The sequence below is a fragment of the Gopherus flavomarginatus genome, chromosome 9 (genome assembly GCF_025201925.1).
Source record: "Gopherus flavomarginatus isolate rGopFla2 chromosome 9, rGopFla2.mat.asm, whole genome shotgun sequence".
Classification (NCBI taxonomy): Eukaryota; Metazoa; Chordata; order Testudines; family Testudinidae; genus Gopherus; species Gopherus flavomarginatus.
Window position 1 is genome coordinate 23,864,619 of NC_066625.1, and position 16,706 is coordinate 23,881,324.

The 16,706-nt window shown below is 42.2% G+C and overlaps 1 protein-coding gene across 1 annotated transcript in view; it reads left to right on the forward strand.

Moving 5' to 3' along the window:
* Positions 1-16,706, forward strand: part of TEKT5 (tektin 5) — a 54,489-nt gene that overhangs the window by 28,103 nt on the left and 9,680 nt on the right. Inside the window, exon 6 of the mRNA XM_050966463.1 lies at positions 10,822-10,976. Coding sequence (XP_050822420.1) covers positions 10,822-10,976 — 155 coding nt within the window. The remainder of the gene's footprint in view (positions 1-10,821; positions 10,977-16,706) is intronic.

Consider the following 16,706-nt stretch of genomic DNA (forward strand, 5'->3'; position numbering starts at 1 on the left):
CCCTGTGGGGAAGAGCAGGGAATGACTAATTAATCTCATGATATTGGAGGAATTCCTGCCCTCACTGGTGTGAGCAAAACCACTGTGGTTCCTGCGTGTGGGGCAGAAGGAAGGGAATGGTTCATAGACAGGCCATGGAGAAGAACTCTGCCCTCCCAGCATGCCATGGGGCAGTACTCCATAGTAAAGCACTTCATGACAGAGCATGGGGGAGAGGGGAAGTTGGGAGCATGGCCAGAGGGACCACAATTGTGTGACACTGCCATAGCTCTAAAAGTCTGTTCAGTTTGGTACAAATCGAAGTGATTTGATTTGCAATGTAACAGGAACTCTCCTCACACTCAGGGTATATGTACACTGCAATCTGAGGTGTGATTGCAGCCCAGGCAGACATATCAGTGCTAGAACAGCTAAAAAATAGTGTAAATGCAGCCGTGTAGGCTGTACAAGCACACCAGGGACCCTGCGTACAGACCTGCATTGCTGAAGATGGCACCCCTGTATTTAACCTGCTATTTTTAGCCATGCTAGTGTGGGTATGTCTAACCGAGCTACAATAACATCTTGGATTCCAGAGTAGACATAACCGTAGGGCTAACAGGTTAAAAATAGTTGTGTGGGAATCGTGGCTGTGGCAGAGATTCGGGTTAGCCACCCCAGCTCAAGTGCAGAGGGTTGGGTGACCTTGAGCCTTGCTAGCGTGTGTCTGCTTAGGTTGTGAAGGTCCCTCCAGCTGCAGTGTAGGCACACTCAGACTTTGCTAAGCTGCTGTGTGAAGACAGATTGGATTGACCATCCACCATAAGTGAAACTTTGCTAATACTGTAATGGAGATGAAGACATTCTCTCTCACACACACGGCTGCGGTATTATTATGCAAGAAATCTGTGACTGGCATTACTGATGCTCTGCTACTGCTCAGTGGCTGGAGGGAAAATCCCTCCCCTACAACCACTGCAGATCCTATCTGTGCCAAATCAGTTTACACAGGCTTGGCACAGGGACCAGAATTTGACCCAAGGGAATATTAATCTTCTGAATATGCAGTAGTAAAACCTTCCCTTACACTTAGCAAGGGCTGTATGGTAGGAAATACAGGGATGGACATATTGAGTAAGTTACCTAGAAGGGAAACATTTAGGGATGTAGTATTTTCAGACAGGGGAAATGGTTTTCTTCATCAGTTTAGAACCAGAGCAAATTGGAGGTGCTGGAGGTAAGAGATTCAAAATTTAAACTTTGTTAATGATTGCAAAGAACAAGTATTAACAGTGCTTGTGTAATATAGATTAAAGTCTGGTTCTTAACAGTCCAGTCTGATTGCTTGAGAAATATTTTTTCAAAATTAGCAAGAGCAAAAATTCCAAACTTCATGAAAAGAATGTTTGACTTTAATGTGTGTGTTTAGTGAACAACTGAAAAATAAAGTAAGAGTAGTACAGCCCTTTTTTTTTTTAATTGTGAAGCTTTGTAAGGAAAAGTTTGCAATGGTCTATCAAGTCCACAGCACCACCCTCCACACACACAGTGTGCCTAATCCCTTGTGTAATGCTGTACAAGAAGGAGGAAAAAATCTTCCAGGCAGGCTCCATGTTGATCAGCTGATGCTCTAAAGTACGAAATTTGATTATCCCTGTCTTAGCATGCACAACTGCTGTACAAATGTTACTACTCATACTTATTCAAGCCTCTTTTCAATCCAGCTAAAATATTTGATTGCATGACCTGCCTGGCAAAGAAATCTGTAGGCTGATGATACACTTTGTAGAGAAGTGTTATAAATATTTGTTTTATATGTACCTGCCTTTTACTTTCTTTATGGACCTCGGGATGCTACCCCCTTCACCGCCTCTCCCCCCTAATCAAAACAAATCTTAAAAAGCCAGAAGGCAAAAAGTGACCTGAAACTAAAAACAGATCAACCAACCAAATCAAAACACTACCCTCAAGTAGTTTTTTTGACCCTGAAAAGAAAAGAGCCAGAGACACCATGAAGTCTCCTAGGAACTTATCTATTGCTAATTGATTTTACATAGAGGACAGCATTCCTATCTCAGCAGCAGCATAAAACCTTAAGATAGATACAGTTGAAAAGATGTTGGGCCAAATTCGTCCAGCTTTGACTTACTCGATTTAAATTCTGAGTTGTACCAGGGATAAATTTAGTCAAAGATTATTACATATAATTATTAAACCTTGAAATACTATGCTCAGTTGTCGTAACACTAATTGTGAAGTCAACCATAATTACACTAATCACTCAGGGAAATGACACAACTAGCAAGAAATTACTTAAACATGAAATATGCACAACTAGAACATTAGATCAGCCCATGAAACAAACAGAGGAAATTACAAAACACCGAGGCAGAATGCTGCAGCTACCTTGTTATTACCTGACTGTACCTTAGTGTATTCAGCTCCTAGGCACTTAGCAAAAAACACAGAAACAAGGACATTCACAGCTAGGGACTGAGCATAATATTTTAAAAATATGTTGTGTGTAAGGTTATTCTGATCACACCATGAAGTATGAGTGAGATTTCAACAGCTCTTGTTCCCAGTAATATTGAATCCAGCCAGTAACAGCCACAGCCTTGATGAGGTGGAAGTGAACAGCAGTTTATATAAACCCTCAGGAATGCCACAGCACAAAATTCTGCTTATTTTCTCTAAGTGAAGGGTGTATGATGGGCAGCTGCTGAAGCCAATCTCTGGTTAGACTCTTTCAGGAACATATAATTCAGGATTTATTGTTTTTTCTTCCTGCTTTGGAGGTCCTCCAGAAATGACGTAGACTGGTGCAACACTATCTGGTGATTCTCCCCTCCAATCCGGTTATGCATTTTAGATTATTTGAATGATTTAATCCAATGTGTAGCCAGCATGTGTAATCAAAGGCTATTTGTATAGAGCTTCTGCCATGCGTTGGAGGTGATTACCCTAGGGCATTTTTCTTTGTGTGTTCTAGACAACGGTGTTTAAAAAAAAAAATAGAGGCCAGGAACACAGAATAAGCCTAAACCACATCTATTAGAAACATGAGCAGTCAACGTTTAAGATGGCTGCATGTCTTCAGTTTATATTGTGAGTTCACAGGCAGGTTCAAATAATACTTTTTCAGTGGCAGTAATCAGTTTCCTTGACTGTGCATAATATGCTTTCACAATATTCTCAGCTCTGTGAGCAATACATCTGAACATTTACTGAAGTCATATGGTGTAAGGAGTGTTTTGTAGTTATTGTTTTTGGTGCTAATTCAAAGGGAAATTATAGCTGAACACATAAAACTGTGAAAAAATGTAAGTGATTTACTTGTATAGTAAAGCTCTCATAACTTCTTGAGCATTTCTAATGACAACTGCTCTATAAAGACAGCTACAATAAAAAGAAATGCTTCCCAAGTAGAGTCACATCTTACCCTTCTTAAATTTTAAAAGTTTGCCAACTGAAAGAATGCAAATTGCACAAGCCCCATGTAGCTGAGTGAAGTCTAAACATGAAAAATGATTTTTCTGTACTTGTCACTGTATATTACTTGAGGGGAAAAACAAACGTGCATTCATTCAATTTCCTATAAGAGAACAAGGTAATCCCATGCCTTCCATGTTCTGGAGGGAGCAAATGCATGTTCATTGCCTGTGCAGAAGGCTGTGTGGCCTATGCAGATATGGTTATACAGTATGTTTCATTCACCCTATAGCTGTCACTCACAGCACCTCCTGTCCAATAATGTGACTCTAGAGAAAAGTATCAGTTATGAGGTCCTTGCTGCCAGGCAGAGAGATGGAAGAACTGCAGTAGCAGCAGTGTGCTGCTATAGAAACCTGTACAGAACTTGGAGGGAGGAGAATAGTTTGCAGGAGGTCCCAGGAAGTCAGTCTGTGTGCACATGGCTTGAATTTTCTGCAGTTGCAGCACCTCGGTAGCTTTTTTATTAAAAGAGACACTTTGGTTTTACAAGCATGGAGACATCTCTTGTTATTACCCAGAACATGCTACAAAACCCACCATAACTAATCTAGATACTACCCATAAGTAGGGCCCTATCAAATTTATGGCCATGAAAACTGCGGCACAGATTCTGGTCTCCACCATGAAATCTGGTCTTTTGTATACTTTTACCCTATACTATACAGATGTCACAGGGGAGACCAGCATTTCTCAAACTGGTGATCCCAACCTAAATGGAGGTTTCAGGGTGGGGTGTTACAACATTATTATAGGGGGGCCGTGGTATTGCCACCCTTACTTCTGCACAGCCTTCAGAGCTGGGTTGCTGGAGAGTGGTGGCTCCTGGACAAGGGTCCAGCTCTGAAAGGAGAAGCCCAGAAATAAGGGTAGCAATACTATACCATGCCATCCTTATTTCTGTGCTGCTGCTGCTGGGGCAGTGATGCCTTCCGACCTGGACTCCCAGCCAGTAGCTGCCACTCTCTGGCTGCCCAGCTGTGAAGGCCAGTGCCACTAACAGCAGCAGCACAGAAATCAGGGTGGCAATACCCCAGCCCCCCTACAATAACCTTATAACCCCTCTCCCCCACTACCCTCTTTTGGGCCATGATCCTTACAGTTATAACACCATGACATTTCAGAGTTGAATAACTTAAATCATGACATTTAGGATTTTTAAAATCCTATGACCGTGAAATTGACCAAAATGCAACATGAATTTGGTAGGGCCATACCCATAAGATAACGCTATCAAACTTCAGAACTACGTCTCCCTCATGGCTGTGATCCAAGTGATATGGCACCTCCTGTCTTGATGGGACCTTGGGCTCTGTGTATTGTAATGGTTCTCAATCTTTTTTCATTTGTGGACCGTACAACATTTGGAGGTGTGGACCCCTTTGGATATCTTAGACAATCTGTGGACCTCGAGGAGTCCATAGATGACAGGGTGAGAACCACTGGTGTGAGGGAAACCTCCTGCCTCCTTCCACCATCACCAGCACATTCAGGGTGAGAAGTGGAGTGTAAGGATACTAATACAAATAAAAGCAGCTTTTCAAGAGTCACGGGTCTGACGCATACCAACACACACACACAGGGCTGAAAACGCTAACACTTGTATACAAAGGTACAAACTGCTCCTGCACACAAGTGGAGATATGGTAGAAATGGAGCCAGAGTGAGAATCTGGCCCTAATGTTCTCTTTGCTCATTGAAGATGAAATTCAAGACAATGAGCTTTTCACAGGAGATTAAGAACACAGTTGTGGGATGGAGTCTGTCAAGCTTAGACGTTTGTAAAACACGCACTGCCATATATTGGATCTGCTCAGCATTGTCCATAGTAGATAATAGTGGGCTCTGCTCTGTCCCTTCCACATCATATAAAGCTCTGTGCTTTTAATAGAATACTTCATTCAAGCTGGAGGAGAGGGGGCAGGACCTAGTCACTATCACAGCTTATAGGTTTCAGGAGATGCTTTGCTTTCTGGGACTGTGGCCAGTGGAACTGCATTGTTCACATTTGGGCATATCCCTACCACTTCCCTGCTCCTCCCACAACCTCCCATGTGCTCACCCAGACTAAGTCACCGCAGCGGACAAGGGGCCGCTGAGTCCCCCTGTTTCTTTTCCCTCACAAATACATTTCAAACTGCCTCTCCCCTCCAGGGTGTGGTGCCTAGTCTATTCTGAGCTGCTTCAATTGCTCAGTAAAGCAGGCAGGAACCACTTGCTAAGCTAACCTGAATCATCCCATCCACCTGCTCGAGAGACAAACAAGGGAGGGGCTGGTAGCTGGGTCTGGCTGAAAAGGCGCCATCGTGGCTTGCCTCACTCAGAATGCACAAGTCCTCCATTCCATTTTAAGCAGAAATCCAGGACCCACCCAGCGGGTAAAGAATTAGTTATGAATACATTTTTGCCTGATGTTTTATGTGCTGAGGAGACCTGGGCCAGATTTTTTATTTGCATTACACACTTTTTTTTAAATTAAAAAATATTTGGAATGAATTGTAGTACTCACAAAAGTGAGATTAATATGCTGGAATATCATCACCCCATGTGTAGCACTGCTGGAGGCAAAGGAATTACACCCTAGTGAATTTGGCCCACTGGCACACAACCAGGCATAGCATGGAAAGAGCTACTGTAGAGACAGAAGCTGCAATACAAACACAGGAAAGGAGGACCCTGATAAGGAATGGCTAACCTCTAGAAGTAGCAAGTGTTTCTTTCCCTCAGATTCCTGTTACACCCATGCAGGCTGAAGTAATATTTTGGTTTGCATTAAAGGTAAATAGTGATTTTAGTTGCCTGAGTGAGGCATAATAGTAAGAGGCTCTGTAATATCTCACCCACAAACATCTGCTAAACCACTGGCAACTTAGTTAGAAACCAGATCTTTTGCCAGGGTAGAAGGACGGAGAGCTCCTTGTAATATTAAAAGCAACCCTAGCAGCACTGAGCAAAGCTACAAAGGGCAAAGGAGATTCTACTGATGTTGGAAACTACTCAAGTTCTACTTTTTGAACAGCAACAATAGATCAGAAACAAAACCTTTTGGACCTACTGTGTTTGCTATACGGGGAGAACAAGGATGTGGATTTTGTGCAGAATGAATCACAATCCATTTAACTTAATTAGGTCTCTCGCTTTGATTTCTATCCTGAGGAGGAAAAATACGCTATATGTAGCTGGTAGCACTGTGTGTACAATATCTGTTTATATAACAATACAATCTTATCACTAAGTTTTTCTTTTGTGGAATAGGTGGCTACAAAACTCATACTGCTAGTGGTGTAAGTATATACAAGGTTACTTATATGGTGATTACTAAATTACAAAAGGAAATGCTAACATGAGCAGGAGAGACGTGCTACTCTTAGCTTCACTGCCTTTCAGTACAATCTGCGTTCTAGTCATAGAATCAGACTGTTTTGCTATAGGGAAAATCCTCCAACACTTTACAAACAGACAAAGCCTCCTTAGGGATCAAAGTCTCTGGGCAGCTGCCTGCCATCCTGACACTCCTGGCAACAGCTGTGTTGTCTATTCCCAAACTTGCACCAGTTTAAACTAAATGAGTTTAAAGAACAAACCTTCAGTGATAATAACTCAAGCTAAATCATGTAAATCACTCAAACTGAAATAAGTAGCCACATGGGGTTGCAATGATGTAACGACATCATTTTCTAAACTGTACAACTAATCAATACAATTTGTGTATAGGTAAGGCCTATGTGGCTTATCTTAGTTTAGCTTGACCTGGCTTTATCTGCTCTAAATATGAAAGATGCACCAGTTTAACTAAAGAGTGTTTAAAACCCATTTGATTAAACTCATGCAAATCTCTGAGTGGCCACAGCAGTTTATATAACTTATAAACTGTACTCAACCTGCATAAGCCAGCTGTTAAAGAGATATAAATGTCCATCCAGGCAGGGGTTTGCATTTGTTTAACTGAACTAGTTTTTAAACAGATTTCAGTTAAACTGGTGGAACTCTTGTGGGAAGACAAGCCCTAGAGAAGGCAGGAGTTCTTTGAAATGTAGGGATCTCTATCTGCATTGAAAATTTCCTTTACATCCCCATAACATGCCTACTACCTCAGGAGAAATCTAGGTATTTTTCAGGGTTATCCAAGTCCTTATCAGCATTGCCATTTCCAAAGGTTATGAATGTGCTACAACTACTAGCCTTATTTTGTTCATCTCATGCTGTCAGATAATGGAGCGCATGGAGCAACAACTGTTGGATACCAGACAGAGTGCACCTCTGGCCACACCTGGTCTCTCCGAGAGCACTCCACCTCTATTCTCAGGCAGTCATCTCTCTTGGGATGGAATCATATGATTCTTCCTTTTTAGTCCCGTGTGTACCAACTATGACCACCCAAGCAGTCTGAGGTTCCTTGAAGTTAACCGTTTCAAACAGACAATTTAAAGTGACAGAAGGACCAGTGCAGTTATAGGTTAGTGATTTTTATAATGGGGATTCTTCTCAGGTAAGTGTCTTCGTTTAAAGATTGGATATATAAATAACTGGCTTTGTATCAGTTCCCTTGTAACATAATCTAAAGAGGACAAAATCAGAAAAGTGGTACCCATGGCCATGTGGATTAATTTAGAGAGTAAAATTGGGCTAAGGGTTGCAAAAATCACTCATGCTTGACAGTCTCAGGCAAAGAGAGGCAAGAAATCTAAATGGGCACTCAAGTTTACATATCCTCTCACCGCTAAAGACTGTTACCTCCAGGTCCAGGGTGAGGCAACCTGAAGAAGATTGTACTGTCAATGCATGTGCTGTACCAGTTTTGTGGATAAAAAGGACTTCAGTTACTAGACACACTGATGCCTCAATACAGATTATAGAGGTGTCAAGTAATGAGTTGATCACATTGGCTATGAAGAGTTAGGATCAGTGAAATTAATGCAGCAGATGGAGCATGTTACCTTACATAAAATTGCATCTGCCACTGTACAGTCAAAACAAAAAACTTTTGACTTTTCCCTGCTGTTTTTCCTATTTTTATTATAGTTTAAATCAAAGAGCCTACGGGCTCTTGGGCATGGAGGGTACTGTTATTGGAGGCAATCATGCTACTTTACAGTTTAAAATTATGCTGCTCTAACTACATTGGCATCACCCCTTTGGGGCTACTTCCATTTGAAAAAGGTTGGCTTTACACAAAAGCTGCTTTTTTTTTTGCTCTGCTCAGAGAGGATTTTTCAAAAACTTCTGAATTCAGCTCTAGTGTCAAAGAGTGAATGTGATTCATGTGTTCTTGCACAAGGCATTGCTGAAACATTTGGAGTATGCAATGGTATTCAAGGGGCCAAAATGGGTCACTGTCCTAAGATTTTTAACACCATGACATGGGTAGAAATAAGGAAATCAGTGTAAACTTGGAATGAAAATGGTAGCTTATCCATGTCTATGAGCACCTGTGCAACACTTTCACTGCTCAAGCTGCATCTTTTTGATGTGAGAGCAAATTGGAGAATGGAGCAAAAGGGAAATAAATTCCTGTAAATCTATAACCCATTACTCTAACAAAGTCCTCTTTGAAACTGGCTTTAGACAGTACGCCATTATTAGAAATTGTTTCCCAGAAAAGCTCTGTGTTTTACTTCTGCACAATCAGGAGAGGGGGTCAGGAGCCAGTCTAAGGAACTTACACTCCATTTTACTTACAAAACTCCCAGTCTGCAATTGGAAAGACAAGGCTTGTTTTCAAGTAAACTTACCAGAGTGCTCTGGTGTTGCTAGAAATAACCTCAAATAATTGATATCGCTCTCTGAGATGCAATTGTAGGGGCCTCCACTTAGCTATTCTCTGTGTGTGTGTGCTCATGTATCCCTCAGAGGAAGGGACAGATACTATCTTCAGTACTAAACCAATGCAATATGGAACAAAGATACTTGGTTGCCTTAATTTAGGAGATTGATTACTGATTAACAACAAAGTGATGTCAGAAACTAGCCAGTTTTAATTAGAAGTTGCACATTTTAAAAATAAAACCTTGAACCATTCACTAGCCTTGTCATTTCCAGCAGCAACTTCTGCTGTGGTAGAGGAGATCAGTTTCAAAAAGGTATCTGTGGATTCCAACCCCCAGGCCTATAGACCTCATGTTGCTGAGGGGCTTATTTCCTGCTGATGGCCTGGGATTGAGACAATGCACATTCCATGATCATATTGACTTTTCAACGGTTTATAGCTGGTCCTGTAATCAGCGAGGCAATGTGACGTCACACCTAGGAAAAACAAGGACAAAATAGAACCCAACATGCTATTTAACAGCTATTGAACATTTTTATCAATGACCTGGAAGAAAACAAAATAATCACTGGTAAAGTTTGCAGATGACACAAAAATTGGGAGAGTGGTAAATAAATCAAGAGATCAGTTTGCTGATACACAAGCTGGGCACAAGCAAACAATATGCATTTTAATATGCCTAAATGCAAATGTATACATCTAGGTACAAAGAATGTAGGCCATACTTACAGGATGGGGGATTCTATCCTAGGAAACAGTGACTCTGAAAAAGATTATATGGGGCGGGGAGGGGAGTCATAGTGGATAATCAGCTGCACTTGAGCTCCTGGTGAAGTGTTATGACCAAAAGAGCAAATGCAATCCTCCAGGTGCATAAGAAGGGGAATTTTGAGTAGGAGTAGAGAGATTATTTAACCTTTGTATTTGCTGCTGGTGCACATGCTGCTGGAATACGGTGTCCAGTGTCGACGGTTCAAGAAGGATGTTGATAATTGGAGAGGGTTCAGAGAAGAGCTACAAGAATGTTTAAAGGATTAGAAAACATGTTTTATAATGACTGACTATCTACTTAATTTAACAAAGAGAAGGTTAAGGGATGACTAGATTACAGTCCATAGGTACCTGCATGGGCAGAAAATGATAATGGGCCTTTCAATCTAGCAGAAAAAGGCATGCCATGATCCAAGGGCTGGAAGTTGAAGTGAGACATTCAGACCAGAAACCAGGCATACATTTTTTTATTGGCGAGGGTATTTAAACATTGGACAATGTTCCCAGAAAGCATGTTTCTAGGTTCCTCTTGTTCTGGGCTCAGAGCTCCCATTAATCGTGATCTTTACACAGAAAAAGGACAAACATACTTGCATAGAGATTCCTATCTTCTGTTCATTATCCCTTTGAGAACAGTGGAAAATATTCCCCTTAGCTCATGGAAGCTGCTGTCCATATGTTGGGCTAATTTTGCTATTTCATATATAGCTCAACACAAATCCTTACATATAAACTGAAGTAGAGAAGAGTAATAGTGTAGAATTCCAAGTAAGTATATGGTGAGGCCTATAAAAATGCTCTGTTTTATTCAGACACTTCAAGAAATCTTCCAGACAGAAAACACAATCATGTTGCTGGAGAGAGCTATAATGGCAAAGGAGTGCCCACTGAAAGTAGCTCAGACCCGTCTGGAGGGAAGAACAAGACGACCCAATGTAGAACTTTGCCGTGACATACCTCAATTTAAGTAAGTGCATGTCCTGGTTCACCCATTTCTAAAATGATAGTTCTAGGGATGAATTTCAGATGGATTAACTCTGGGCTATGTCAATGAATACAGTGCCCACAAAGAGAGAAGTCACTCAGTAATTCAAGATTAGAATGATGTTGGTTACATGATGATCATTAATTAAAATTGTGAGACCTAGAAGAAAGAGGTATAAATCCAGACCAAGTATGTCCAAATTCAAACCATGGGCCCAAACTTGAGATTCTGAGCATGTGCAATTCCCACTGAAGTCCTCCTACCTTCAGTGTGTTGCAAGTGGCTGGCATCTCTTGAGATTCAATCCTGTATTTGATTTCTGTTTACTGAACTGTTTTGCAAGCCTATTCAATAGGAAATACTAGGTTTTCTCTTCAACAATTGTGTAATTTAAATATGTTAAGTTTTAAATAACATTTATCCCTGCTGAGCCTGTATCTCTGTACCATACTAAAACACTTATTACAAATGATTGATTGCTGGTCTGCATCTAAAACTTAGCTATACACAATAGCATGAGATCAGCTCTCAAAACCCTGAAGTAATTCTCCAATGCTTGTGTACATTATCTAGTCACTTTAATGATCACCTTTTAAACAGATGTTCTGCATATGCAGTTACTTTTGTGTACAGTGTTATCTGTGGTAATCAATTTGTGCAACCTAGGATGTTTCCACCCCTTCTCTAGAGGCTCATGAGGCAGTCCAACCTTTTCCTTCTTCTCCTGCTCATTTGGAGCATACCATCTGTGTGCAAAAAGTTTCCTGCTGAACTTCATCCAGTATGTAAAACCTTTAAATGTTACCTTCAGAACATGCAGTCCTGGTTTTCTCAAGTAATGGTGCGATACCAACACTCAGTATTTCTCCGGTAGATAGAGAGCACTTCAGACTCCAGCAGGGAGAATTTTGCAGATTTTTATTAAAAGCTGTGCAACAATGCCTGTTTGATTTAAGTCCAAAGGAAAAAAAAAAACAAATGGTGTATGCAGCAGTTTCATGTAGGATAAGCGGATTAATAATACATGTACTGGTTGGGCATGGGTGTTTAGTTATTTTTTTTAAATTGTATTGTGTCAGATCAAATAGCCTTTTTCCAAACTGGGATGTAGTAGTGAATTGTTCACTATATTGTCAGCTTCGCACTTTTCCCTTCAACTCGGTGACCCATAAATTGTGGAATATAGTATATTTTTCCAACTGTATATGCCTCCTCAGGCATCAGTATGGATGGCTTTGAAATTCTTCTTAGCATGTCCACATATTAGGTGGCTTAATCTTTATGAAATTCACAAATCCGAGAGGGAGGTGGGGGAACTGCTTTGGCTCCAGAATTGGATATTACCTCAGCAACAGTTTCCTTTCTGTAGCTTCTGTCATATGAAACAAACTACACTTTTATTACATGTACAAGTAAGCTGCAGTCTAATAGGATCAGCCACTCTTCTGTATTTCCCCTTACGAGAAAAACACCTGAGCATAAACATTCACCTCTAGCTCAAATCGTGCCTTTATTCGGAGGCCTTGAGTGATTGCCAAGATAGCCCACAGCTATGATAATGATCTGCCATTTACCATACCTAGATGATAGGATCTCACTGTTTGTGCTAGCCCTTCCCCAAGCTACTCTCCTGAAGATCCCTTTCATCTCTCATCCACTCTTTGTGCCTTTTTTCTTTACTGCCTCCTTGTCCTTGAAACATTTTGATCTTCTGTAGCATTGAACCACCATCTTCTTCTTTAAACACACACCTTGAAAATTTGCTGATGAAAATCCACTACAGAAAAATATTTATCAACCCTCCTTCTTCCCCCCAAAACTCTGCATCACTAAGACTGACCTCCAACTAGGCTTTGTGTATCTGAACTGCATGGCTTGCCTGATTTCGAACGTAAGCTATTTGGAGAGGGATCACTTCATCCTTTGGGCTCTCCACTGCATCAGACATGCTATTGATGCTTCAGAATTACAACTATAGTTCCTGAGTCAACAAAGCACTCAAGTCCTTTTGAAGTCAATGGGATGTAAGCATGTGGTTAGCTGCTTTGCTGAACCGGGGCCAGACTGTGACAAATGAGCAAACGTCGGAGGACAAAATTCAGATGGGGTTCGAAGCCAGATTGTTTCAAAGCCCCATCAACTAGGTCATAGATTAAGAGCTTCACAATATTTGGCTTTTCAGACTTAGCTAAAGCAACTTAGGCTGGGTTTATACACAGATTTAGTACCAGTACAATTATTTTAGTTAAGAATGTGGATTTTCAAAAAACCCCCAACAAAATACTTATACCAATACTATGCCTAGTGGATGCAGTTATGGTATGAAGATGCCTTTTACATTACAGTAATTCCTCACTTAAAGTCATCCCTGTTAACGTAGTTTCATTGTTACATTGCTGATCAATTAGGGAACATGCTCGTTTAAAGTTGTGCAATGCTCCAGTATTATGTTGTTTGGCTGCCTGCTTTCTCCACAGTTCTCTATGAGCTCCCTATGCCCCCCTGCTTGCCCCGCCCAGCACCTTCTGCCTGCCGGCAGACCCCGCAGATCAGCGCCTTCCCCTTCCTCCCCCTGCCAGTGGCAATCAGCTGGGTTGCGGTGTTTAAGAGGCAGGAGGAAGGAGCAAGGACTTGGCATGCAGGCTCTCCCTCCCTCCCTCCCCACCTACGTCCTGCCTGGGGCAGTCAGCTGGTTTGCCATGTCCAGGAGGCAGGGGAGGGAGGGGGAACCTGTGAGCCAAGTCCTCACTCCTCCCCCCTCCCTCCTGCCTCCTAAATGCCGCAAGCCAGCTGATTGCCGCGGGCAGGAGGGAGAAGCAAGGACTCAGCGCGCCTCTCCTCTCCCTCCTCTGCCTCCTGCCTATGGCAATCAGCTGGCTAGCAGCATTCAGAAGGGAGGGGAGGAAGGGAGGGAGGAGCGAGGATGCAGCGTATGAAGTAAAGGGGGAGGAGATGGGGGAGGAGAAGAGGCGGGTCAAGAGTGGGGGCTTGGGGGAAGGGGTGGAGTGGTTGGGCCGAGGGCTGAGCCCCCTGCCTCTGGCAAAGTCAGTGCCTGTGCTTGCAAGAATAGCAAGAGTAGCAGCCGGACAATCCATTCTCTTCCACTCTCTGAGTCCACCACCTCAACCAAGCTTCATATTCAGCAGTGATGATTGTAGCATTAAATTGTTTCTTTAAAATTGTTTTAAAAAACCTTATACCTGTATTAAATTGCTTGTTTAAAATGGATATAATGCCTTTTGTCTGGCAAAACATTTCCCTGGAACCTAACCCCCCCCCATTTACATTAATTCTTATGGGCAAATTGAATTTGCTTAACATCGTTTCGCTTAAAGTGGCATTTTTCAGGAACATAACTACAATGTTAAGTTAGGAGTTACTATATATCTTTATTCCACTTTCGAATGATGCAGTCATGTGCATATTGATGCCAATTCTCGTGCTCTTAGATTTTTTTTTTTTTTGAGACATCAGAGATTGAGGAGTTGACCATCCATATGATACTCAATCCCAATTCCATGGATGAGAATCAGGATCATGGCAGGTAAATGAAGAAGAGCGTTGGAGCACGGATACAGCCTTGCTTGACACCAGTGTGCATGATGAATGGTTCAGTCTCTGAGCCGTTGCACAGAATGGTGGCAGTCATCCTATCATGGAATAGTCTGGTAATGGAGATGAATTTCTGTGGACAGCCAAACCTACACAACACCTTCCATTGGACATCATGACTGATAGAGTCAAAGGCCTTGGTTAGATCGATGAATGCCATGAACAGTTCTTGGTGTTGCTCTTTACACTTTTCCTGAATCTGTCATGCCACAAAGGTCACGGCAGTTATGCCTTGGATGGCCTGAAGCCATACTGTGATTCGGGGAGCGGTTCCTTGGTAAGGGAGAGAAGGCGATTTAGTAGGATCTAGGCAAAGATCTTCCTTGCGATGGAGGAGGGCAATATCTCTGTAGTTCCCGCACAAAGATTTGTCCCCTTTCTTGAATATTGTAACAAAGTTGGCATTCTTAAAGTCAAGTGAAATTTCTTTGCAGATCCAGATTTTGTCGAGGAGCTGGCAAAATTTGTGCTGGAGCATTGTTCCACCAGCTTTAAAAACCTCAGCTGGGATGCTGTCTGGGCCTGGTGTTTTGTGATTTTTTTGTCTGGGTGATGGCATGCTGGAATTCCTCAGAAGATGGGGGATGAGCAAGGTGTTCCATTACTGAGTGTTGTGGAATAGAGTTGATGGTGTCTTCAGAGACTGTGGATTCACGGTTTAGTAGGCTCTCAAAGTGTTCCTTTCAGCATTGTTTAACAGCTGCATTGTCATTGAGGAGGGTGGAGCCATCCTGGAAATGTAAGAGGATTGGGCCTTTGGAGCTTGAAAGAAGCTTCTCAAGTCATCCTGGTCTATGAAACCCTGGATCTCAGAGGACTTCTCTTGCTACCACTTATTTTTGAGGTTATGTAGCCTCCTTTGGACTTTGGCTTTGAGCATGTGATAAACCTCACATTTTTGTTGGTTAGAGGAATCATTTTGCCAGTTACAGAATGCAGTTCTAAACCTTTTTTGCAGATGCCTATCACAGCCTGGGTCTCTCTCTCAACATTGGGAAAACCAAGGTATGCTACCAGCCCCTACCTGCACAAACTACTCTTCATACTCCACAAATAACCATCAGCAGAGAACCCCTGGAGAATGTGGATCATTTTCCATATCTTGGCAGCCACCTCTCCCAAACAGCCATCACTGACACAGAAACTGAATACAGGATCTGCCGCGCCAGCACATCTTTTGGAAGACTACTCAAATGAGTCTTCAATGATAGGGATCTGCAAACAGGCACTGAGATCTTGTTTTACAAGGCAGTTGTCATCCCCTCCCTTCTCTATGGGTGTGAGACCTGGGTTAGCTATAGATGACATCTCAAGGGGCTGGAGGGTTCCAGCAGTGCTGCCTCAAGAGAATTCTCAGGATCAGCTGGGAAGACCGACGCACTAACATTAGTGTTCTCTCTGCAGCCAACATCACCAGTGTAGAAGTGCAGGTCATGAAACGTCAACTCTGCTGGCCTGGCCACTGTGTATGTATGCCTGACACCCTCCTCCTGAAGCAAGTACTCTTCTCTCAGTTAAGTCAGGGAAGAAGGGCTCTCAGAGGGCAGTGGATATGCTTCAAAGACATACTGAAAATACATTTTAAAAAGGGAGTCAAGTATCAGAGGGGTAGCCATGTTAGTCTGGATCTGTAAAAAGCAACAAAGAGTCCTGTGGCACCTTATAGGCTAACAGACGTATTGGAGCATACGCTTTCATGGGCTAAAACCCACTTCATCAGATGCATGGAGTGGAAAATGCATTAGACAGGTATAAATACACAGCACATGAAAAGATGGGAGTTGCTGTACCAAGTATGTGAGGGTTCAGTACTAACAAGCCAATTCAATTAAGGTGGAAGAAGGCTATTCTCAACAGTTGACAAGAAGAGGTGAATATCAAGGGAGGAAAAAAATCACTTTTGTAGTGCTAATGAGGCCAATGTAATTAAGGTGGCCTATTTCAAACAGTGACAAAAAGGTGAGAGTATCAGCAGGGGGAAATTAGTTCTTGTAGTGACCCATCCACTCCCAGTCTTTATTCAGGTCTAAGTAGCTAGCCTAGTATTCAGTCTAGTAGCTGTGTAGACATACTCTGAGATCCTGTGAGAGGCAAGAGTCC